This window comes from Phragmites australis, chromosome 11, assembly GCF_958298935.1.
Source record: "Phragmites australis chromosome 11, lpPhrAust1.1, whole genome shotgun sequence".
NCBI lineage: Eukaryota > Viridiplantae > Streptophyta > Magnoliopsida > Poales > Poaceae > Phragmites > Phragmites australis.
Genome location: NC_084931.1, coordinates 30,130,411 through 30,155,779, shown reverse-complemented (window position 1 = coordinate 30,155,779; position 25,369 = coordinate 30,130,411). Strand labels below are relative to the sequence as shown.

Sequence of the window (25,369 nt, the reverse complement as noted above, 5' to 3'; positions counted from 1 at the left end):
ATACACTCCAGATTTAAATACTCTACCTAGTTAGCATCAGTGCCCAGTCAGCGTCCACCTCAACCAGCCACCTCACCACCCTTACCCACGTGTCATGCCACGTCGGCTCACCCGAGCCCAATCAGCCTGCTGACACAGTAATTAGGATTTTTAATACAAAAGTAATTCTCTTATTCTATGAAATTAGGTAATTTTGCATTTAGACCCCCAAACTTTTCTGTTTTCACAAATAAGCCATTGGTTAGTACTATATTTTATTTTTAGCCCCTGAACTTTTGTATAATTACAAATAGATCCATGAATTTTACAAATAAGTCCTTAGAACTTTCTATTTTTACAATTTAGCCCTTGTACTTTTCAGAAAAGCCCCTATAAATTAAAACCTTCACAACATTTTCATACAAGCTCCGATTTAGACAATTCTTACGCTCCCGCGATCGTAGCAGCGAGTACTATCCCTTAGTAACCTTTTTATTGTGCATTGCTACTGTTTTATGTACTGTTCTTAGATATTTGTGTTTGTTTATTTTTGGTGTGCGCAATTGCTATAGGAGATGAGCGGTGTGTGAACTTGCAAGACCAGACGTTCGAGGATTTTGAACGACTCGTGATTGAAGGCAAGTGTCCTTGAACATCTTGCACCTCTTTTAGGACTTTTATGATAATTGTTTATCCTTCCTGCATGCTTGTCTAATTTGGAGTCCCATGATTATAGTTTACTAGATTTTGTATGATTATCCTTGTCGCCGTTGATGAGTCATGAGAAATGAAGGGTAGATATGCTAGTTCTGTCATGGTTTGGGTAAATGTTAATCTTTACTAATATTTATACAATGAGAATTGGATATGGTAATCTTGTAGTAACATGGTATAGGGATCCCAACTGGATGGTTAGTTTGAGGTGGTGCTGCACAGCAGGTTTGTGGTTGTTCTTATGTGGGGTCCTAAGGACCCGACATAACAACGCAACCATGAGGCTTATATGGGTACGGCCTGGTTAAATAATTAGATGTCATCCTTATTCTGTATGCACCAGTGGATGGTTGAATGGCACAAAATGGGGCCTCTATAGTGGATGAAATCCCTGTTAGTGGTGAAATCTTAGTGGGTGCATATAGATTTGGAGGCGCTTTGTAAAGGCCTTGTAGTAAGACCCCAGCTCTACACCCTAGAAGTGTAAAGCAAAACGAGAATCACGACTCGTTGGTAAAGTGTGCAAACTCGGCAGAGTGTAAACTGATCGATCAGCCATGCTCACAGTCAAGAGCGAGCTTGGACTTCTTCATAATTAGTGAGGATCTTGGATGGTTGATTTTGGATAGTCAGGTGGTGGAACCCCGATGAGTTGGTAGCCAAATATGGGATATCTAGTGAGTTTGGTAGTTGGATGAAATCCGATGAGTTGTCCCATTTAATGTTGGAGTCATCACACATAGTAAATATGTTGCTATGTCTTTTGAGTCCTAGATTATATTGGCATAGTTGCAGTCAATCCGAGTCAAGCTTTTCTTTGTCATGAGCCTACCTGTCATGTTTTTCCCACACTTGCTGAGTACTCTATGTAATCACGCTTGCCTTCTCCCAATCCCTTATTGCTGCTTAGAAGGCGAAGATTTTGAAGACCTTCTGGATGATGGAGCCAAGTTCTAGGTTAAAGAAGACGTCGACATGAAGGTCATGTTCTAGGCTGGCGCTCCCCCGCACAACGCCTGTTGATGGATGTAAGACCTACTACCACTGGAAGTTATCTTAATATTTTCTTTAAGACATCCGGATCCTTTTGTAATGAATATTATCGTTATTTAATGATATTGTTATGTTATCACTTATGATGTCACTGCATGTATAGAAACTTGATCCTGGCATACATGTGGAATACATCTGGTTTGTTCTATTGAAAATCGGGTGTGACAGTTTGGACTTGATATGGAAAAAGTTGCATGGAAGCGTCTCCGACGAAGAAGACGGTGGGAAAGAGCTTGGGGAAGCCTTTGGGCACCTCGAGGAAGTCTTCTTCGTCGATCTTTAGCTGTCGAGGTGATCCTCTCTCTCGATTTAGTGAATGAGAGGGAGTGAACGAACGGGGAAAGAGCAAATGAGAGTTGGTCAATGGCTTTAAGTGGAGCATCTGCGCTTTTACGGTCAGACCACGTGTGTTCCCGATCAGACCGCGGGAAGGGCTCACGTGCTGAAAGCCTTCGTTCTTTTTCTCGTTTCTTTATTTTATTTTTTTCTCATTCTTAAATGACTTTGGGGTCTTTCTAACTATCTCTAAACGATTTTAGGAATGCGCATTGATCAATAACGTAACATTTTTTAAACATGTTTAATTACTTAAATTAAAACCAACCACATGAAGCATGATGTCATGATACGTATGCATACTTAATGACTAGATTAGGGTTTTGGGGTGTGGCAAAAATCATATGCAAAACCAACATAAAGAGGTGGAATTCTACATGATCATTAGATAAACAATATTTTATTCTCATTTTCAAAACATAAAAATATGTATTCTCAACTACTTTTGGTATGGAGAAAATTATTCCTCTCTTATTCGTCTCCCAGGTTGTGCACTTGAGCATATCTGTTTTGTCTATCCCTGCCAAGCTTGACCTTTTTAAGTCTATACACATGATAAATCTTAAAATACAAGCTATTTCAATCCATTAGCACAAAAACTTGATCATAAATGGCAAAGTAATCAAGCCCAAAATCAAACCTCTACAATAGTTAATTTTTGAAAGAACTAATTTGAGTCATATCATATGCTCAAATTTTAGCTCATCGTATATAATTCCACAATTACATTGTTTTTCACCTCCCTAACATAACCCTGTAATGGTAACCCTCCATCAACCCCACTCTCAATTGCCGTCGACCACCACTCCTACACGTCTCCAGCCTCTAACTGACCTTTATGTCCTAACCTTCTCCTCTATCACCGGCATCAACTACCGATGTAACCATCGATACCGCTAACCTTATACCTTCCGTTATTTCCCTTCTTTGGCGCCTTGTAAATGCTAAGTCCAATGCTTGTGGCCACCTTCCATCACCACTAACTCGATATTGCGTCCCCTCCACATGACACTTGGCACCATCGTCACCTTGTTGCTCATGATGAAAGTCTAACTCCCTAACCCCCTACATACTTCTAGTATTGGGGATCGGGTAAACCGTAATCCAAACCTAATCTATTGGCTGGGACATAAGTCTTTCCAGATATGAACATTTTTGAGCTACTCTCTAAAATATGTTACTTAAGTAATGAACTGCAAATCCATTTGCAAAATAGTATATACCGCCGGTTCATTTTACCTTCTCTGACATTTATTTGGTATTTTGGTACCAAATTTGCCTTTGTTGTGAAGGTGGTCAGGCCTACTAATCGACGATAGTTAGATCTGCATCCAATCACTAAAAGGTGGCCAGGAATTACTATATTCACGTTACTAAAAATAGATAGTGACATATTCATCTACGCAGAATGTGTATATGTTTTTTGGTTTCTCCACGAGGATGGTAATGTAATACTATCATTTCCGGGGTACATATGCGAAAGAGGCTAGGGCTAAGCTACGCGCCCAATGGCCAGGGCTGACTTCTGTTGGTCGAGTCTACATACATGGAGGTTCCTGGGCGGCGCAGGCAGGAGCCAGGCCGGTGCACGTTGGCATCAGTGGAAATTTCCACTGCTGGGGAACCCATTCGTGAACTCGGACGACCGCACCGATTGGCGGGGAGGTGGAAATTTTATGAGCAGGAGGCGTAGTCATTGGCGAGTCATTTCGGGTGTGTTTGATGGTTCGAATCAGATTTTGTAGATTTGTATAGGAGGAAGTATGTTGAGTGGAGTAATATGGGTTGAAGTGAAAAGTGTTTGGTTGGTTGTATCTGAGGTTGTATGAACGGATGCGATGAGTTGATTTTCTGTTTTGTTGACTGAATCTGATGCCGAATGAGTAGGTGCAAGAATTAAGATTGTGATTGATTACTCGTATAAAGATAATTTTATGACATTAATAAGTAGATCTGCTTGCATGAGCAGATGCAGTGTATGCATCCGTCAGGCCAGACTGAGGAGTGAAGATCAAATAGAGCTTCACTCTTCAGTCAGAATGAGGGCATATTTTTGCATCCGCTCATGCAAGCAGAAACAATGGATGCAAATAACTAAGCACACTTCTTTCTGAGATTATATGCATTCGTTTATGCAAGCTGGAGGATTTAGGGAACCAAACAGACCCTTGGTTCATTTGCGTCTTTCATGGAGGATTCTTGCGGTTTCGACAAACGAGCACGAGGACGTGCGACTGCTGGCGCGTGACCCGGACAACCTCATTTGGATCTGTTTGATTGGAGGGGTAAGAATGTATGGGATATGCCTATTTCTGTTTTTTTTAATATGTCCATTCAAGTTATCTGTTTGGTTGAGTAAATAAGATGAACCAGTTTTCTGTTTAGTTAGAGAGATAAGGATAGATAAGATCAGAGTAATTAACTAAATTATACCTTCTAATTTTAAATAATAATTATTAAGCATACACTAATCAACATGTGCTAACACTTATCAATGCTAATCTTATCATAGCAATTACTAATTAACAACAAAATATACTAATTATCACTAATCGTACTCTAATCGACACACAAATAGTATACTAATAAACATACTAACACTTAATAACTATAATCTCATAGTGATAAATACTAATTAGCAATACAACCTAGTAATTATCATTAATTATTTCACTATGATTATGATTAGCCAATGTGGATGGCGTTATCCGGCCAAAATGAATGGATCACTCTATCCAACATATTTGAAGAATATTTCTAAAAGTCGGATGATCTTATCCAACCACCCTCCAACAAAACACCTTAATAATATGGATAGCTATCTCCCATCCAACCAACCAAATACACACTTGACTGTCGCCAATAGGATATGTGATTCGTGTATTCATTCTAACTAATAGCTAAGTGCTCGTGTGTTGTAACGAAAATATAAAAACACAATAATATTAAGTACAAACTCAACGTATGACGAGAAGGCTAAAGGATGAGAATGATGATAATGATAAAAGTAAGTAATTATTTAAATTTTAAAGATTTTTATTAGAAGAGAGGAGAATAGGAAAAGATAAGATTAAAACCCAACTTTTATTTTGTATGGTAGAGAGTTAATTTAAACGAATCTAGGGATACTCACGTATGGATCAATGCCCATCCCTATCCGCCGACGCATCACGCACGATTGAAGATTGACTATGCCTTCGCGTGCAAGAAATCAGGAACCCCGCAGCAAGCCACCAAATCAACATCTCGGCGTGTTTGTGTTGGGTGTGTGGTGTGGTGTGTGTTGTGCGTGTGTTTATTCGAACAGATACTATATTTGTAACCAGTCGAGAGGTGTAAAAAAAAACATCTCGGCGTCGAGCTAGGCCCAGACTGCCCGTTGATTCCTGCAACAAAAAAAAAAAACGCCACGTATTAGCTATTGGCATCCTTAGCTGGGCCGAACTTCTGCGTGGATTAGGCCTAGGATGGCTCAGGCTATAGTGAGGCCTGGATTGCATGTGGGCCTGATTGAGCCTCCGGCCACCACGGAGCGGACCCACAACCCACGCCAGGCCGGAGGAATCCTCCCAGCCCAAGCGCCGAGAAGCCGGACCCGAACAGATTCCCCGTTTGGTAGTTGGCACCTGGCACCACCATCATGCGCGGCCGCGCTCGTGAAGACCGATGGCAAAACCATCGGCCGATCGACCAACCGCCCCTCCGCATCGGCTCGACGCCCCACTCAAATGCTCAGCCCCTCCCCGCTCCACTGCCCCGCTCCCCCACGCCTTTCGCGCCCGCCCCTCACCCACGCACAAGTAACCGCCTCCCCGCCCCACCTCGATCCCGCGACCCTGGTCTTATCTGCTCATCGACCTCCGTGCCAAGCCTGTGTGACGTGGTTTCAGTGCTGCTACCACCGCAGGGAGAGGAGGTCTGGGGTGCCTCCAGGCGAAGGGCGCGCATTACCGCGGCTGCGCGAGCGCGAGCGTCTCCGCCCCGACCGACGCGTAGATGGACCTGTCCGGGGAGCCGCTGAGGCGACACGCAAGTCGAGCCGTACGACTTCGGGTTCCTGAAGGTCTCCGACGTCCACACCATCCACTACGAGAAGTCCGGGAACCCCCAGGGCCATGTGAGCGTGTGATTCTTCTCTCCGTGTTGAATCGCGAAAGATTAATTGGGCCCTTTTTGCCTTATCCGATTTGGATTTCAGTGACCCTAGCTCAAAACTATACAGTTCAGCTGTGCTGCTATCTTATTAGATGGACTTCTCTTCTCGACAATTTTGCAGCCGGTGGTCTTCTCGACAATTTCAGAGCCGGCACGTCGCCCGACAACAGAAGAATCTTTGACCCGGAGTTCTATAAGATTGTTCTGTTTGACCAGGTCATCTCGGTGACTCATATCTTTCTTTATCATAATCACAAGGGGATTGCATTTCATTCCTTAATTTGCATTATGCTTGCTTTCAGAGGGGTGCGGGCAGAAGCACTCCCCATGCTTGTTTGGTGGAGAACACTACTTGGGACTTGGTAGCTGACACTGACAAGCTCAGGGAACATCTTGATATCCCGGAATGGCAGGCAATCTTTTTGTTTTTTCAAAAACAAAATTACTTATTCACTCTTCAGTAGCGGAACTGACTATTATAAGAATAATGTAGGTGTTTGGTGGTTTATGGGGAAGCACATTGGTCCTTGCTTACAGCCAGACTCACCCTGATAAGGTGACTAGTTTATTGTCCGTCGCATTTTCATTTGACCCTAAATTTTGTATTGCAAATAGGTGTGCATAGAAGCTATACTGTGGATCAAACTAACGCTCCTTGTATGATCACTAGGTCACTGGCGTTGTTCTAAGAGGAATTTTCTTGCTTAGGAAGAAGGAGCGGTTCTATGAGGGTGGTGCAGCAGTCATTTTCCCAGATGGTTTGTATTTTTGGTTTTCTGTTCTATCTAAGAATAAAAAGAGCTTTGTGAAATTACCAAATCATTTTTTACTGTTCCAGAATAATACTGGCTACTTTTATTAATTGTGTCATATGCCTTTCAGCTGTTATATTTGAAGTTAAATGGCATAATACAAAACTTTAGTGCAATGTGTTCTACTTTCTTACTAAAATCGTGTTACTTTCCAATTTTTTGAACGGAAAAGCAACATATTTCACTATACCATTTTTATTTGATTGTACTAGTAACTTTATTTTTAAATCTGCAGCATGGGAATCATTTAGAGATTTTATTCCTGAGGATGAAAGGAATTGTTTCATAGCTGCCTATAGCAAAAGTTTAACTTCATCCGATGCTAATGTTCAGGTAGCCCCATTTATCCTCATGAAAGTAAATATGATCTGATATACTTGTTTGGTGCCTTCTTGTAGTCCCTTATTTTTTCTGTCATTGCTTCTATTTAAAAGGAAAGATTCTGGTAATCTTGCATGATTGTTTTTGATAAACAGACATTTTGTCTTTTCCCAATTAGGTTGAAGCTGCTAAGAGATGGACTATGTGGGAGATGATGACTGCACATCTTATCCAAAATCATGATGACGTTAAACGAGGGGAAGATGACAAGTTTTCATTGGCAAGTCCTTTCACAAGCATCTATAATTTGTTTGGCAATATTACCATTATTTCAATTTCTTCTGTTTCGTGTTTGCCAGCCTATATTGATTTTTTTTTTAAAAAAATTCGTTCTAAAACTTAGCTTTATATACAGATCGATAGAAGAATGACTTTGAAGGGGTATGTAGTATTATGCTTGACCTGTTATACATGTTCAGTATTACTTTGGACTTACAGTAGCAACATTTAAGCAATCATTGTACAGTCATGGTTCCAAAAAATAAAAAAACCTGATGCTACAAAACTGTTGGCACTGATGGCTGAAGAAGTCTGCAGTTACTTTGTATTTACAAACCACAACATATTAGTCTATCAGGCATGTTTTAGTTTATGTTTTATATGGACGCATTATATATTCTCTTATATTTCTTGACACATGGTTCAATTTTTTCAGGCATTTGCAAGAATTGAAAACCACTATTTTGTGAATAAGGGATTTTTGCCCTCAGACTCGTACCTTTTAGACAACTAGTAACCGTGCACGTGCGACACGCACGAGCAATTGTATTACTACGGTTTCTAAAATATGCGGACACCTTTTATATTCTGAGTTAACATAAATCAAGTAACCGAATATTTAATAAAACACTGCAAGCATAATGAAGGCTAGTTTAATTTAATCATGCTGCAAATCTGCATCTACTACAAGGAAAAAAATATCTAGTACAACTCCAATATGTCTCACCACTGCAATACATCTCCATACACAATATTCTTTATGCTCTTTCCTGTGGGATCTATTTCTTTATTTGGGTTAGTAAGAATCTAAATCGTCTGCTTTGACACACATGCAATTAATAACGTTGCGACGAATGCATACATATGAAATCAGTAATATTGCAGCGGGAGTCAAAATTTTAAGCAAAATATGGTGTAGAAGTTTACGATCACATATTATATTATTTAAGCAAACCACGGTGCAGAAGTTTACCATCACCTATTACAATTGTATGTAATTGAACTCATGAGAAAGAACTTATATAAAGGAGAAAAATAAATGGTACAATAGTCATGAGCAAAAATAATAGCACAACTAAACTTTCATTCCGAATGATGCACTATCTGACGCGCTTAACAAATTCTCGTACAACTTCAGGGATGTTGTCTTTAGATTCATTCCTGTTGTATTTCAGTATGTCAATCAAGAACTTCTTTTTTAGTTCATGCACATCCTGTAATTGCATTATATTTCACCGTAATTGCCGAAAAGAAGTGCATAACCAAATGTCCAATTGCTTAATGTAAACCACAATACTGTTGAGAACACTCGGTGCCGAAAGTTTGCACACGATAACATTGTCGATCATCGTCGAAGTATCTTTCAAGCTATAACATTGTTAATATTTTTGAAGCACTACAAACACTAAATGCACTATTCTGAACACCAAAAAATACACCGCTGTACAACCAAGTTTACATCCTTATTCGAGCATACACTGAACACTTATAAAAACATCAGGAAAGGAGATTCAGGCTAAGCATTGGCGTCAAACATAACAAAGTATATATTGAAAGCAGGCGTGGTACCATGACCTTATTAAAGGAACGGGCACCATGATCTTATTATCTTGACCTTCTAATTGAAAAATAGAAAGTGTAAATTTGTTTTGATTTTCACATTTTCGTATCCAGATTCTTAATTCATATTGTGTAAAGAATAGGAAACAATGTTGGCAAGGAAAGACATAGAAAAACAACCATAACCAAATAGGCACAATCTTAAGCAACTCTGATTGAAAGTTGAAACAATGCAAAAAAGGGGGAAATTTTCAACAATTTGACCACTATGTAGCATCTTGACCTGTTATCTCTACCTTTTGTTTTTTCTTTACAAACTCATTTGTACAGAAGAATCAATCCTATGGCAAGACAGCAACTACAACCTAACATGTGAATGATCCGGTCATCCAGCTGATCGCATCAGTAGTTCGGTATATACATCAATTGACATAATCCCTTTCTGTTGAAAAATATCACTTGACACAATCTGAACCATCAAGAAAGTGAGCATACTCTGTCCTGTTTAATGTGCTGCTCAGTTGCTCCCAATTCTTGACAAGCTCCGGAAGTGGTCTCGTGTGAATTTTCACCTGCCTGCTAATCAGATTCCTCATCGGAACTCTTGCACCTGGGATAATTCCTGCGTGCACAGAGATTTGTGAGTTCCATTTAACTATTTTGCATCTCTGTCATAGTCGTTGGCCAACACAGAGATGAGCCTTCGTAACATATTTCTCCTAATCTGGAATAGCACGGAGACACCCTTCTTGTTTAAATAACTAACTATATCATCATGATTGTCCAAACTTCCCTAGAAAAACACAATGATGGCAGTTAGTTGCAGTGTATACTTTTAGTTTTGACAAAATACAACCCGGTATAATTTTCAGTACTGCGTTACCACTTGGAGGCGCTGAAGGAGCGGCGGAGCTGCGGGCCGAGGACGTCGGGGGCTGGAGGCGGTCGATGCTGAGGGTACCGGGGGCTGGAGGCGGACGATGTAGCCGGAGGCAGGCGCGCTGCGGGCATTGGACGCCGGGGCCGGAGGCAGGCGAGCTGCGGGCCGAGGACGTCTGGGCTGGAGGCGGGCGAGCTGCGGGCCGAGGACGCCGGGGGATGGAGGCGGTTGATGCCGAGGGCGCCGAGGGCTGGAGGCGGCCGATGTAGCCGGAGGCAGGCGCACTGCGGGCCAAGGATGCCGGGGTTGGAGGCGGCGAAAGCCGGGGCCAAGGTGCGCGACGAGGCAAGCAGGCGGCGGAGATGGACATCGGGGCTGGCGACAGCTTTTTCACGTGCAGGGGTGGGTAGGATGGGGTGCGAATCGTGCGATAGCGGGGGTGGTTCATCTGTGGGTGGGATGGGGCCGGGTTCAGGCAGACAGAAAATGCGACGTATTGGGGGTGGGGGGAGCTAGCTGCGTTGGATTCGATCAGAATAGGTAGGATTGGGTGCTGGATACCAAACGCACGCGTGCTTTTTGTATCTACGATTTCTAATATGTTTTTAGAGTATCAAGAATAAAAATAGATAGTCACGCGCAATTTTTTACATCTACGGTTACTTATATATGGTTTTAGAGCATCAAAAATAAAAAAAAACAATATATCAAGTAATATATGGTTGAATAAATAGTCACGTGCAAATATAATATCACAAGTATTTTATCTTTGGAAACATCGAATGCCTAATGCTCTTGACAATTTTTCGTAGAAGGAGGGGATGTCGTCTTCACGTTCGTTCTTGTTATATTTCAGTAAGTTTACCAAAAATTGCTTCCTTAGTTGACTGTCGTTACCATCCTGCATATGCATTTCATGTCGATAACAAGGATCCGCACGAATTGTGCACCGTTGTGCGTTGGAGAAGACTTACTCTATGAATTGTAGGTTTTGGCCTTTTCTCCATTCTATGTGCGCTTGAACTCGAAAACGAAGAAACCAGAAGCGTTCCTACAGCACAATTAATTATTATATTTGCAATTCACAAACGAATCAATTATAGTGAGGTTAGAAGCAAGATACCGATCATGAAACCGAAGAACACCATTCCAATACATCTCTGTACACAATATTCTTGGTGCTTTTCCCCATAGCATCTATATCTTTATTTGGCTTAGCTAGAATCCGTGTTGACTGACGTGATACACCCCTCGATAATGCAACATACAACTGTCCATGAGAAAACACAGGCTCGGGTAGATAAATACCAACATTAGGAATGGTTTGCCCTTGAGCTTTGTTTATAGTCATTGCAAAGCTAAGGCGGATTGGAAATTGTTTCCTCTTGAATCTGAAAGGGAGTGAAATGTCCTCTGAGGGGGACAAAGGGATCCTAGGAATGAACACCCTCTTTCCAGCATGTTGCCCGCCAACAATCTCTGCATCAATGGCATTACATTGGCAGGCTCTAACCATTAGCCTTGTTCCATTGCAGAGACCGTTGTGAGGATCAAGATTCCGAAGCAGGATGACTGGACAGTTGCTTTTGAGTTTAAGCAAATGTGGTGGCAATCCATTTGGTGTGATTGAGTTCAGAAAGTCAATCGGATAGTTGTTTCGTGAATCATCATCGACGGAATCAAAGCTGTAGTATACCATCTCCTTGCCTGGAAACCTATCTATCATAATTGCATTCAGCTCATCCACATGCTCATTCTTAGTTGAGAGGATAGCACGTGCACTCATGTAGTCCGCTGACGTAGAATTGTTCTGGAGATCTGGGAATACAAATTCAATGAGTTTGTCAATTGATTCTTCTGCAATACTATAACCAACCACGATATCATTTGGGAGACGCACATAATCATCACCAATCGTCTCTTCTGTTCCGTTGCCAATCCTAAGGAGGTATTCGGAGAACCATGGGTCAGACTGCGCCCTCATATTCCGGGTTAGCTGTATCTTACGTATCTTCTCCCATATATAAGACCTTTGTAGTGTAGCATCAGTGATCTGTGCCCTCGTACCACGTGTCACCACTGGAAGGACCTGCCTAAAGTCTCCTCCAAATACCATGACCTTTCCACCAAAGAGCTGCGAGCATCCCATTATATCCTGGAGAGACCTATCGAGTGTTTCAACAGCTTGACGTTTGGTCATGGCAACTTCGTCCCAGATTATCAAGTGTGACCTGCGAAGCAACTCAGCGGTACCGCTCTGTTTGGTGAAATTACACATGTTGTTGTCGGAAAGCTTTATGGGGATCTTGAACCTGGAGTGGGCGGTGCGACCACCGGGCATGATGGACGCTGCAATACCAGACGTTGCAGTTGCAATGGCTATCAGACCCATCGAACGAACCTTTGCAAGTAATGCCTTGTACAAATATGTCTTTCCCGTGCCACCTGGACCGTCAACAAAGAATACCTGGCTCTTAGAGTTGATTACGTGATCCATTATTTCATCAAACCCCGACCGCTGCTCTGTGTTCAGTGTATTAATAAGATTCAGATGTTCTACATCTACGCCCACCGACAATTCCTCTAATATTTCTCTCGATTGATCGCTATAATAATCAGCTGTATGAACAATATAATAATAAAATATTAACTAAACCGTTAGTTAACATAACAAAATATTTACAATACAGTGTTAGATACATAAGCACTGACATAACTATAAGAGAACTGCCATTTTGTTATGTATTTACCAATAAATCATGACAATTGACAAAATAAGCGAAAAAAACGTAAAACACTACGCAAGGACATCACCTGAGTCGTCAACCTCCGGAAGACCATAATTCCTTACATCCTTGCCCATTGAATGAACCACGTTTCTAATATCCCTAAGCACCAGTTGCTCAACCATTGCTGCATCATTGTGTGTACGACGATAATCTTGGGACATTGCTTCAAAATGATTTTCCCATAAGCCACGGATATTTGTCGCCTCGCAGAATACAATAATTGTCGCAAACAACCTTCTCAGTGCACAAGGCATGTGGAATGTAGTGGACTCAGCCAAGCATTCATCGAGGGATCTATCAGTCTCTACGAGCCCTATCATCTCGCACGCTTCTCTGAAGGTGGAACAGGTTTTCCCATGTACAGTACGAAGGTTCTCGTATGAAGTTGCACCTCTCACATGGTTGAGGAGCACACGTAAATAGTACCTCTCCCCTTCAGCAGGATTTGCATACACAATTCTCCCAACCTGCAGCCTCTTTACCCTTGCCTGCCAGCGCTTGTCGGGCTTGATCCACCGGAAGTGCTCCGGGAACTCTTTGTATAACAATTTACGTGCCTTGCTATCCACCAGGTTCATCTTGAAATACTCAGTAAGCATCGACCTCTTAGATTTCTCCCGGTTCACCACATCATTCAGGTTATCAGTAGCTCTGTATGACACAAATTGCATGTTTGGTAGATGTAGTTGAAGTTGCAAAACAGAAGGAGATACGGCATACAAAGGGAAACCAAATATCCGATACACGGCCTCAGGGGGAGTTATGAACCTTGCATCCCTGTATTGTCGAATCTCGTTGATTACTGTACCGTTTTGATCTTGTGAATCGACTGAGAAGGATGCACGATCATGGCCTTTATAGACATATTTGTATAGGTACTTAACTGCCTTGATGCTTGAACAAACTTCGACATTAATATGGCAGTTATACCGCATAAGCAGTGTGGGGTTGTACGGAACCACCCATCTATTATCCAATACGGCACCCCTGGTCGCCACTCGACGACCATCTTCCCTTCTCCTATATATAGGATAAGAGTCTTTTCCTTGCTGTGTAGCTAAACAGAATTGTCTAGGATAACGAAAACGGCACTGTCCGTCTATCATGCAGGGGCAATTTTTGTTGAGAGCACCACATGGTCCATGTAGCATGTGCTTGATAACCAGAGCATGCAATACAGGGTACTTGTCAGGATCAGGAATCTCTGCTGAAATAACCTTGTCGTAATCATCGGGACTGCTTAACTTACTGTTAGGGGCCATAATCAATAAGAAGTGCTCATGTGGCAAACCCCTCTTCTGAAACTCCGTAACATGTGCATATGATCCGACCTCACCCAAGTGACTCTTCTTGATCAAAAAATCGTGTAAATCACGCAGCTTAGCCCGGTATACTCTCGCAACCAATTCTGGTCTATCTTGTGGTGTCTGGCATGGTAATAGTTGCCTTGTTATCTCCTCCCAATGTGGATTGCAGGTCATTGTGACAAAGTAATCAGGCTTCCCAAACCGGGTCACTAAAACCATTGCGTCAAGGAATCGTGCTTGCACGTCTCGATCTCCTCCAGGGAAAGTCCGTGGGAGCACAATTCTTAGACCAACCTCAGAAGCACGCGCTTCACCAGCAGCAATTGTATCTATAATACCCTGTCCAGTATTATAATAAGCAACACATTAGACAAATGGAGGACATGTGTTAATGATACAATCTCAAATAAATAGGACGACATGTACTACCTGGTACAAATCTGCACGTATGAGAGCTTGATTCTCTGGTTTCGAATACCAATCGAGCCTCATAGACTCTATCTTTATGTATATGTCAACTACCCACTGCTGGAAAAGACGGCGCCCATGTAACAGTATGTTAAATTCCCCAAGCCTGATTTGCAACTTGAAACAATAATATTCCCTAGCACTGACATGTTTGCTGGACTCGTTACAACCATCTGCAAAAAACATAAACTCAATACCATAGTCACAAGGGGCTAAGAAAATTATTAGCTATTCATGCAAAATTTTAAATTTGGGAAGATAGGAAATAGCCTACGGACCTTCCTCGTCCCTGTTGTCATCATCATTGTTATCATAATTGTTTGGCCAATCTACTGGTTCAGGACCTTCATAAAGCATCTTACGTTGCCATCCTGTTTCGCCACCAGGGAAAAACAAAGGATAGGCCAACGGATCGTAGCACCCATGGTATGCCCGAATATACCGAGGTCTGTCAGCTTTTCCATACACTATAACACTTCTATCGAAACATTTTTGTGGATCATTCCCTTCCATCCAGATAGCAGCAACTTGTGAAGCTGTGGGGGCATTGTACCTTCGCTGGTCCAATGTAATATCCGTGTTCAGCTCAATCCTATAATCATGGAGGTTTGGAGCAGAACCAACATTCTGAAAGGTCTGCACATAGGGGTTGTGCTCTAGTATCCTCCGAATCTTCCGGATCAAATTGATATCAAGACCAGGAGACCTCTTAGCTCTGTGTTCCATTGTCTCATCAGTATCATAGAAGTAAAGCTGTAGGTGCCGTGGACCCTTCCCACCAGGTACCAGCTGGTCCAAACGGTGATATAGCTGACCATGTGCACGAAATGTATATATACCAGTTCCTGCAGCAGTGCTGACTCGACGATCAAGTGTAACACCAAGACTTGTAAAGGAGAAATGAGAATTGAAATATCGTATGTGTTGTCTGAAGTAGTTTGCATCGTCATCATCAAGGCTAGTATACAATCGTCGCAACTCATCCGGTACATCTGGAATGAAGATTTTAACCTTCCCTTTCCTACAACAAAAAGCAAGTCCCTCATATTGGAACCGTTTGGCTCCACAATACGGGCAGTTCTTTGCATCCCTCAAAACATGATGTTTCTTTGGAAGATTTTGGTAGATGCGATCATACGGATCATAACCTTGAATACCCACACTATCAGGACCTTCCACCACGTATGATTCAAAATCAACATCTGCACAAATACAAAAAAATATATATGGAAAGGTTACATAATGAATCAGATAAAGCAACATATTATACGGGACTGAAAATTGCTACTTTATGTTTTTACCTTGACCATGATATAACCTCCCTTCTTCATCATCGAATTCATCGAGAATATCCTGGTCTGCCTCGAATTGCTCTATGGGTTGAAAGAAGCAGTGTTAGAACACATTAAAATATATAACTGACGAATGTATTAATGGATAATGTGTTACCTTCATCTGACGAATGTAGTTCCAGTGGTTCAAATATAACTGAATCATATAGTTCATTATCGGGATCTGGTCGATAATCAACATGTTTCGAAGGACCATGTGTTCCAATTGTGTTGTGCGTAGTATTTGATTCTACTTCTTGTTGAATTTCCACGCGAGCACTGGTTCTTTTCTGTTGGCGGCGAATACGCAGGATGTTTAAGTATTCTGATCTACGCTCATCTGACAGCTGCGCATACCACTGTCGACCCTTTTGACGTTTACGATCCAGCTCACGACCAAAACCCCGATGGTCATTGCTCGTGAAACTTTCAATGCCACTGTCAGCTGTAACTGTCAGATAATACACTCAAATTAGTTTCCCTATTAAATATATGATAGATTATTTGTGGTAAAACAAAACCGAGTAAATAAACCATCACCATACCTGTGGGGTTCATCGGTTCACATGAAGAAGGTTCTCGATCATTAACATTGAAAACATCATATTTGTTTTTCTGGCGGTCTAAACGCTTCTTCTCTAAGTATTCAACCTTCTTATCCGCAGGCATTCGGGCATACCATGACCCATTATGAGGAGACAGATGATCATGATCTACGACACTCGCATCTAGTTTGTTTTCTGCACCCATCACAAATTACAACCGGATCGACTATGAACACATGTTTTTTTAATTTTTCATGCAATATATGGCATGCTATTATACCTTTAACCGGAGTGCTTGTCATGTCTCCAAACGGGGTACGTATTGCACATGGCATGTGATGTAACTTTGTGACAGTGGATTTTCCTGATCCAATTTGATCGATGTCCAATGCTGTAACCGAACCATATGAATTATGAATTTTTGACCGTTAGTAGTTATCATTTCGGCGCAACCAACAAGTATCATCGCCAGGAGCAACATTTTCCTTATTCCATGCACTGAAAGATTGCCCACATACACTTGGAATGCCTGCAAACACAACACAAAAAAAAACATGGTATGCTTAATTAGATCGCCTAGAAAAGCAGAGGTGTTGATGAAAAACCAAATAATGAATTCATGGAATTACCTGTTGTTGTTGAGATAGGATTCGATGATTCACGGCAATCTGCAGTGATAATTGTTGAACCATCTTTCTTATTCTTACGCCGCTCATGATTCTTTCTGAGTAATTCTTCTTTCTTTTCTACAGACATTTGCGCGTACCGCTCCCTTTCCCTCTGCCTCTTACGTTCTTTAGGATCTATGAGCGCTGGCTGTGTTGTGGATGTCTTGGATCCACCACCTGAGATGTATATGTTGGGGCCATCTAATGAACAATCAAAACATGCAAGTACTGCTTTAAACATAGAACACTATACACAACGTATTGTAAGGTAATGGAATTACCATGTGTTACTGAAAGTGAAGTCGACTCTTGATGACATTCAACACCAAGAAGTGTCACATCATCCTTTTTTTGCTTACAAGATTCCCGCTTCATTTCAAGTAACTCATCTTTCTTATCTAAAGTAATTTGTGCGTACCGGTCCCTTTCCCTCTCACGCTTAATTTCAAGCAACTCATCGTTCTTACGTACATCCATTTGCATGATCCGGTCCCTTCTCCTTTCACGCTTTATTTTAAGGAACTCTTCTTTCCTATCTACAGACATTTGTGCGTACCGTTCTCTTTCCCTTTGTCTCTTACGTTCTTTGGCATCTGTGAGAGATGGTTGCGCACTGGACGATGAAGACCCACCCACACCGTTAATATCGGATCCTTCTAATAAAAACCCAAAAATATATTTGGTCAGTAGTTTACATATGAACTTCACAAATTATATCGAAAAAGAATCGCTTAAGACAGATTATGATCAACATCACTTGTAATACCGATGATAGTCAGGTCATTAAACGTCGTAGTATAATCAATTCGCTTCCAAGACGACATCTGCAAGAAAGGATATCTGACCCTCAAATTCGGGAAATTTTCTAATGCCAAATTAAATAAATAACTAAAGGAAACAGCATGACGTCTAAATTTCCACTACTACATCATGTCTAAAAGAAGTATGAATTTAATATCTGTTGCAAAGGATAGACCAAAAAATATGATGCATTCAAAATAATGAAACAACATCCATTGTGAAGGATTTTAATTTGGTAAAGAATGGTGCTAACTGGCTAACGGAATCAAAACAGCAATTCTTCTGATCAAAATAGAAATACATGTAACTACAAATAATTGAATATCATCATGAGATAGAAATTATACGTATCTATCACAATATGTGAATATATGATATTGCGATTTCATTTCACAGCAAGGCTAGCTGTGTCTGTATCGATAAGAGATAAGAGAGAGAGATAGAGCAGGCAAAAGGATGTTAATTGATCATGAGTATTGTTCGTCGACGGTTGTATTCCGGTAGCAACCAGAATAGGGAGCCGAAGCTTTACGGTTGAGGACTTGAGACGTAATGAAAGGTATATGCCGACCAAGGTTCCTCACATGAATCGCATACGGTCGTATTTTTCATACAATTTTTAACGCACACATGTTGCATAATGTACTACGTTTATGATTCTTTTTTAAAAAAAAATACGCACACAAGTTTACAAATCCAAACATCCATGTTCATATTCTAATATCCGCCAAATTGCAGTTACAGATAATGTTTTCATATATTAATATCCGCAAAAGTGCAGTTACAGATAATATTCTGATTGACAAGTAAAGACACTATTTGGTGTTCATGAATCGAATGCACGTACACAATAAACATCTGAGATTTTAAGAAGGATCAAATTTCAGACACGTGCATTGACTACATGCAACTCGAAATGTCAGTTGTTACTTGTTATGAACCATTGGCAACATAAGAACATAATCACCTTAGTTAATGAAATTTATTTGGATGTGTTCAACACCATTTCAGACCAAGTAATTGTGAGTAATCATTGGAAACCTAAGAATAATATAGAAATCACGATGAAGCAAACATCTAAGGAATCAATACAAAATAGCATGTCCGATTGTAAACTACAATCATTATAATTATCTATTATTATCCATTACAAAACTATACGAGGAGATTAACTTGTAGCCATAAGTCTCCAACGTAGGTCACACCACTGTTGCTAGGTACGCCCACCTTTTTTCAATAAATCTGTTCACGAATCTGTAGTCCCTATTGCCCCTGATTAACGACCGCTGGAAGGCTGCACAATCCGAACAGAGATGTTTAAATTAACTATATTATAGGGTCAGTTGATAATTCCTATTTCAGTAATTATGTTCATGTACAATAATTTTTAGATGGCTATAGAACTACTCACCCTGTAGTTCACGACTGTCAAGATGATTTGGATTGAATGTAAATATCGTGTGATCTGAAGTCTCCAAACACCCTATCATAAAATGAACTTTCTTAGTTACTATGCAGTTACATAAGTAGAAACTATAAGGTGGGGAATCACTCACTGTGTCTCTTATTCAATTTCAGCATGGTCCCAATGATAACGTGTTTATTATTTCCCGCAGATTGCAAGCTTATCGCATACCGCTCTAAAAGCTCACACCAAATTCCAACAACTATAAGGTTGAACCTACAAGTTCACAATAAAAAACAAATAATGTTATGCATGAAATTATTATCTCTACTATATAAGGCTTGACTTAACAAATTTTCGATTGATATCAACAAAGTATACCTTGTGTCCATTAGTATGACCTCTCTATAGGGTTTACTGCGACCAACGTGCTCAAGTTTACACCAGTGCACAACAACTCTGGCTACATCTGTATGATGTATTAATTAATTATATCAGTTTATTAAATGAACACTCTTGCTTCTCTCATTATAATAGATAAAAGAAAATATTTCACACTTAATTTTTACCTACAAACGTCTTGTTAGGACGTCGGTACACTTCATGGATTGGCATGAGATGCTTCGGATAGAGCGGAAATTGAATAGGCATGGTATACGACTCAACCCTAGTGCGGTCGTTCAAGACGCACTCATACCGGTGCCCAATATTCCGAAACTGCATCGCCTCCTCCCAGTTAGGATCGAATCTCACTTCATGCAGGGTATAAATGCACCCTTCTGCGAGTAAAGTGTTGAATCTCTCAACGTTGTTGTTCAATGTAATTGCTTCTATTTTGGATCCCTTAAAATTATTAAATAACCAAAAAGTTAGGTTGTAATAATATTTCTTATAACGCGATTGTTATCTCTATCCATTAGACAAGTGACTTACATTGATATCCATGAGAATGAAGTGTTGGCTATCACGATGACGAGAGGGGATCGGGAACTTGACATCTACCCTAACAACGACACTCCATAATCTCTCCAAATCCAAATATTCAATATCATCGAATAATTTGAATCTGTATAAAATTACATGTTAGCCTTATTTTGTTTATAATTTATTTTAGCTACATGTTGATAGGTGAATATAATATAAACGCACCTAGGCGCCACTGGCTTGTGAGAGAAGTTTGCATACGTTCTCTTTCGGCTAAGATCCATAGGGCTATATGTTTTTACAAAAACAGACTACATAATCGCATAGGCCACAAAAGAACACAACAAACGTTAGGGATTCAAATAGCAAAATAGCGAGGTGGAATATACATTTGTATCCTCCAACCTTTTTTTTCTGAGAAACCAGTCTAAGTACATCTACAGCTACTGTTATGAAGAAGGCAACCGTGCAAAATGCAACATAGTGTTCAGGTAGCTCCTTCACCCCTCCCACCACAGTTTCAATAATTATTCATTTCTTTTCCACATGCAAGTGCTAGATAGTTCAATAGCTTAATACATAGTTCAACAGCCATTTAGATAGTTCAATAGCCTAATACATAGTTCAACAGCTTTATGCAAAATAATAGAAGCAGATAACGAAACATAGTGCTCACAAGTGTCACAGCAATCATAAGTCATAAGTTACAATAATATGCTGACAGAGCATGACAAAAAAAGGAGCTCAGATTTTAAACCATGCCATGCTACACTGTTCCATGGCCCATGGCACAGCTTAATACATAGTTCAACAGCCATTTAGATAGTTCAATAGCCTAATACATAGTTCAACAGCTTTATGCAAAATAATAGAAGCAGATAAGGAAACCATAGTGCTCACAAGCGTCATAGCAATCATAAGTCATAAGTTACAATAATATGCTGACAGAGCATGACAAAAAAGGAGCACAGATTTTAAACCACAGCCAGCCAAGTTCCAAGACTGAATAAACTGCTGTTATTGTTTAAAAAAAATGAGGCTATGTATCACAGAAATTAATCATCTAGGAAAATAACATTGCAATTCCAATTGAAAGCAAGAACTTACTTGAACTGGTGTAAATGCGAAACTTGATTTCAACCCTGATTTTGGCCCACAACTGCCACAATTCTTCTATTTGAAACTGATATGAAGCAATATCGAAAAAAAATTAATGATGAGACAACAGATTGTGAAAGGCATTAAGAAGATTCGAAATACAATCAACTCGTTGCAAAGAGCAAGAGAATGTAACTAAGTTCAATGCAGCATGCATAAAAAGCAGATTTTATTGCGAATGGTACATAGTGCAATGAATTTTTGTGTGAAGGTAACGGTAATAACTCTAGCATATTAGTATACAAAAGAGAAGATGATTGGTGCAGAGCACCTAGCAGAGAAAAATCACTTTCACAAAAGGAAGTGATAAACATGAATCTACGAGATTACTTGGAACATTACACATGTCCTTAACCATCCAAGCATGAATCAGTATAGTGCCCTAATCTTGGATGAATCAGTATAGTGCTCAGTGTATCCTAATCTTGGATGGTTAAAGAGAGTCTCATAAACCTGAATCTAAGACATCTAAGACAATTGATAAAAGCATGAATCCAGATTAAGGAATGACAATAGTCAGGTACAACAGAGAAAAACATTACACACCTCCTCAGTGAAAGGTCGACTGAGGTATATCCAAATAGTAAATCAGAGCTTTATACCAGCACAAATTTGTTTAATGTAAAATGTGACCTGGCCTCTCTGCAGCACAAGAACACTCCAACTCACAGCCCACAGTCCATGACTCCTGCACAATGTAATGCATTGTCAAAAGGAAGAAACCATATGGCATCGGCTAATGGTGACACTTCTTCAGGTGAAAAGTCCAATGAGGTATATCCAAACAGTAAATCAGGGCTTTGTACCAGTACAAGTTTGATTAGTGGAAAATGTGACCTGGCCTCGCTGCAGCACAAAAACATTACACAATGTCACGTTTACTCGAAATGAATCCACTACTCGAACTTGTTTAATTTACACTCACTACCATACTGCTTACTCTAGTGGCCAACCCACTATTGCCAACCTTATTCTACATTGAACAACACATCAAGAGTGACCAAATTGTCTATAAAGCCATGGATGGACCTACAGAAGAAAGTTGTATTGTGCAGAACAGAGGTTCACCGCCGCTATTCTGGTCACAGAAGGCATCAAAGTTGAATGTTATACATAATATCATATATAGAATCCAAAACCTGTCTATGAGACTTGATGCATCTTGCCATTTAGTCAATGCATGAGATGACCAACAATTATGAGGCTAATAACTTAAACTTGATTAAGCTGAGTTGTAGTTTAAAATTCTAAAAGTACAAGTATAAAATTCTGCTACAAAATCAAATAATCATTCACAAGTATAAAATTTCAACAAAACAAGCTATGAACAATGATATCAGTAGCAAATCTATCTGATAAGGACTTGTCAATATATAGAACAACACTACTGCAAGAAGTGAAGCAGGATATGCAGCCTATATAAAAAAGCTGAAATATAAAAATTCCACACCCAACTCCATATAAAAACTGAAACCCTCTCATGAAGAAGGTTTGCCTTAAGCCAACATCTTCAGATTTTTCATGAGAGTTAGGACATGAAACATTCTGAAGATTCTCATAGCACATACACAACTCAGATGAACACTTTGAGATCTATTTTTGATCGATTACAACCCATACCTGTCAAGTCAGAAGAAAACGACTAAAAACTAAAATTTCTAACATCAAATCTCCCAATCCAACTGACGACCCTTTGATGAATTTACAGGAAAGCACGGCATCAAATCTCCCAATCCAACAGCTAATGATATGTAACATGCTTTCATGTAAAATAGCTAATGATATGCAAACAGATCAAATGCTATTAGTTGTGCGGCATAGCAGTGGACATACCTGAGAAAATGCATCAAACGTCAGTTCTTCAGGATATTCCTGCTTGTCGTCCGGCGCTAGATGCAGCGGCTCCCCGGTATCTTGCACTCCCCGTCAACGCAAAGCAAATAAATAACTTGCATATGTACTCAACTCGGCAGCCAAGGCTACAAGCAAAAAATGTTATTTTTTGGAAGGTAGGATACGAAGAAATTACCTTTTCCATATACATGAGAATGAATTCCATATACGGAGAGGTTGGATCTTCCGAGCGGATCTTCCAGCGGCCATCGCGGGGGCGGATGGATTTTGGTAGGAGAGATTGGATGCGGGGGCGGATCTTCCAGCCGGCCATCAGGGGGGCGGATAGGGAGGCGGGTGCTCCAGGCGGCCATCACGGGCGGGGTGCTCGGGGAGGCGGCGTGGCGCTCGGGGTGGCGGCATCGCGGGGGCGGATCTTCCAGCCAACCATCACGGGGGCGGATAGGGAGGCGGGGTGCTCGGGGAGGCGTGGGGCTCGGGGTGGTGGCGGGGGCACTCTGTATGCGAAAACACAGCAGACGGACGGCGGGGGCACTCTAAATGGCAGGAAGGCAGGACGGACCGGGGCAGAACGCGAGGGAGCGAGGAGGAGCGTTGGATTGTGTCTGAAGGGTCTGATGAGCGTGCTCGACACCAAACACGTTCGTGCCTTTATAGTTTAGATATTGACAAGATTCGACATATTAAAGCTTTTATTGTACAGGTATGCTTGTCATTACGCTTTGTTGTTTTCACAATATCCATGTGCACCTGTGGGTCTAAGTGTGTACATCAGTATACGCATGAGCAAATGGTAAATATTATTTGTCTTGCATCAGGTTGCACATTGTCTTTAGCTCTTCGCACTTGTACCTTGACCAATTTTCATTAAACTTCTGGTCAAGCATTTAGTTACTTACTATTTTGTCTTGCATGGTTGCCTGGATAATTTGAATCTCAAATCCATGAGAGAAATCAAACCCGTAAAAAGCACTTTTGCTCATACCTGATTAGTTATTATGTTGCAGGGGCGGTATGATGTTTGTTGTCCTATGATGTCCTCTTGGGATCTTCATAAAGCTTGTCCTGAAGCAGAATTTAAGGTAAATGATCCTTCAACCATTTTATCAAATGCAACATCTGCACTTCATGTTGGGAACTGGGATATAATTTGACTCTTAATTTTGAGGGACCAAAGTAGGTTATTCAAGAGTTTACCTAAATGAACTAGAGGTGAAAGTGCAAACGATCATTTTCTCAACTACAGAATGCATCACCAAAAGATTGAAGTATATGATGTGTTTTGTATTGTGCAGTAACGAGTAGTTACGGAATTCTTTATTTGACTTCAAGATTTGCCATGACTAAATACGCTTGAACCTGTTTGCTAAACAATGTTTCTCAGCATGCCTGAGATTTGTTTCTCAGCATGATTGAGATCTGCAGCAATGTTAAGCAGAGCCTAGATGTAACATGATACGATTATTTTGCTCACCTTCCATAGCTGAGATTAGTTCGGTTGCAAATGATACAACTGACATTTTTTTTTTGGATGGAACCCATGGTTCAATTTAGGTGCCAATATTCCGAGAACCCTTGGTAAATTTGACCACTACTATTCCTCTACTGGATGTAGGTGGTCCCTGATGCAGGACACTCGGCCAATGAAAAAGGAGGTATTGCTGCTGAACTGGTATCAGCTAACGAAAAGCTGAAAGACATGTTGAGAAAATGAGCAGGCTAGAGGTATTGTTTCTGATGATGAAATTCAGAAGCAATTTCACTTCTCTATTTGGGTCGCCTTGTAGGAAGTGCGCAATAAGGCATGGTATTAGCAGGCAGCACACCCTGATTGTATGTGTAAAAAATATCAAACATTCCTTTCACAGTCAGCAGGCTGGACTCCAGGGTATCTTTCAGAAATGGATTGTTTCTTCGTTGTCCACTGGCATGTAAATAAATCATTGCGCAAGCAATTGGCATAAACAATCGTCTAAGAAATTCAAATTTCAAGATCAAGCCAAATCTGTCACCACCCAACGCCTGAATGG

The 25,369-nt window shown here is 40.6% G+C and overlaps 3 protein-coding genes across 3 annotated transcripts; 1 reads left to right on the top strand and 2 right to left on the bottom strand.

Annotated features, from left to right (window-relative positions):
• The first annotated feature begins 5,914 nt into the window (after window positions 1-5,914).
• On the top strand, window positions 5,915-25,279 carry LOC133885659 (proline iminopeptidase-like). The gene is made up of 11 exons (XM_062325397.1): window positions 5,915-6,199; window positions 6,359-6,453; window positions 6,540-6,650; window positions 6,731-6,793; window positions 6,908-6,995; window positions 7,285-7,382; window positions 7,549-7,650; window positions 8,086-8,159; window positions 24,003-24,042; window positions 24,347-24,421; window positions 24,955-25,279. Exons 1-11 carry the CDS (start codon window positions 6,079-6,081, stop codon window positions 25,051-25,053), a joined length of 966 nt encoding a protein of 321 aa, XP_062181381.1. The 5' UTR covers window positions 5,915-6,078; the 3' UTR covers window positions 25,054-25,279.
• Window positions 19,192-19,867, bottom strand: LOC133884395 (uncharacterized). Its single transcript, XM_062323791.1, has 4 exons — window positions 19,785-19,867; window positions 19,555-19,679; window positions 19,410-19,481; window positions 19,192-19,292 (listed from the first exon to the last, which is right to left on the bottom strand). The coding sequence occupies exons 1-4, from the start codon at window positions 19,793-19,795 to the stop codon at window positions 19,198-19,200; spliced, it is 303 nt and encodes a 100-aa protein (XP_062179775.1). The 5' UTR covers window positions 19,796-19,867; the 3' UTR covers window positions 19,192-19,197.
• LOC133884947 (uncharacterized) lies at window positions 19,867-20,614 on the bottom strand. The gene is made up of 4 exons (XM_062324562.1): window positions 20,553-20,614; window positions 20,337-20,469; window positions 19,977-20,246; window positions 19,867-19,872 (listed from the first exon to the last, which is right to left on the bottom strand). The coding sequence occupies exons 1-4, from the start codon at window positions 20,609-20,611 to the stop codon at window positions 19,867-19,869; spliced, it is 468 nt and encodes a 155-aa protein (XP_062180546.1). The 5' UTR covers window positions 20,612-20,614.
• Window positions 25,280-25,369: the final 90 nt, after the last annotated feature.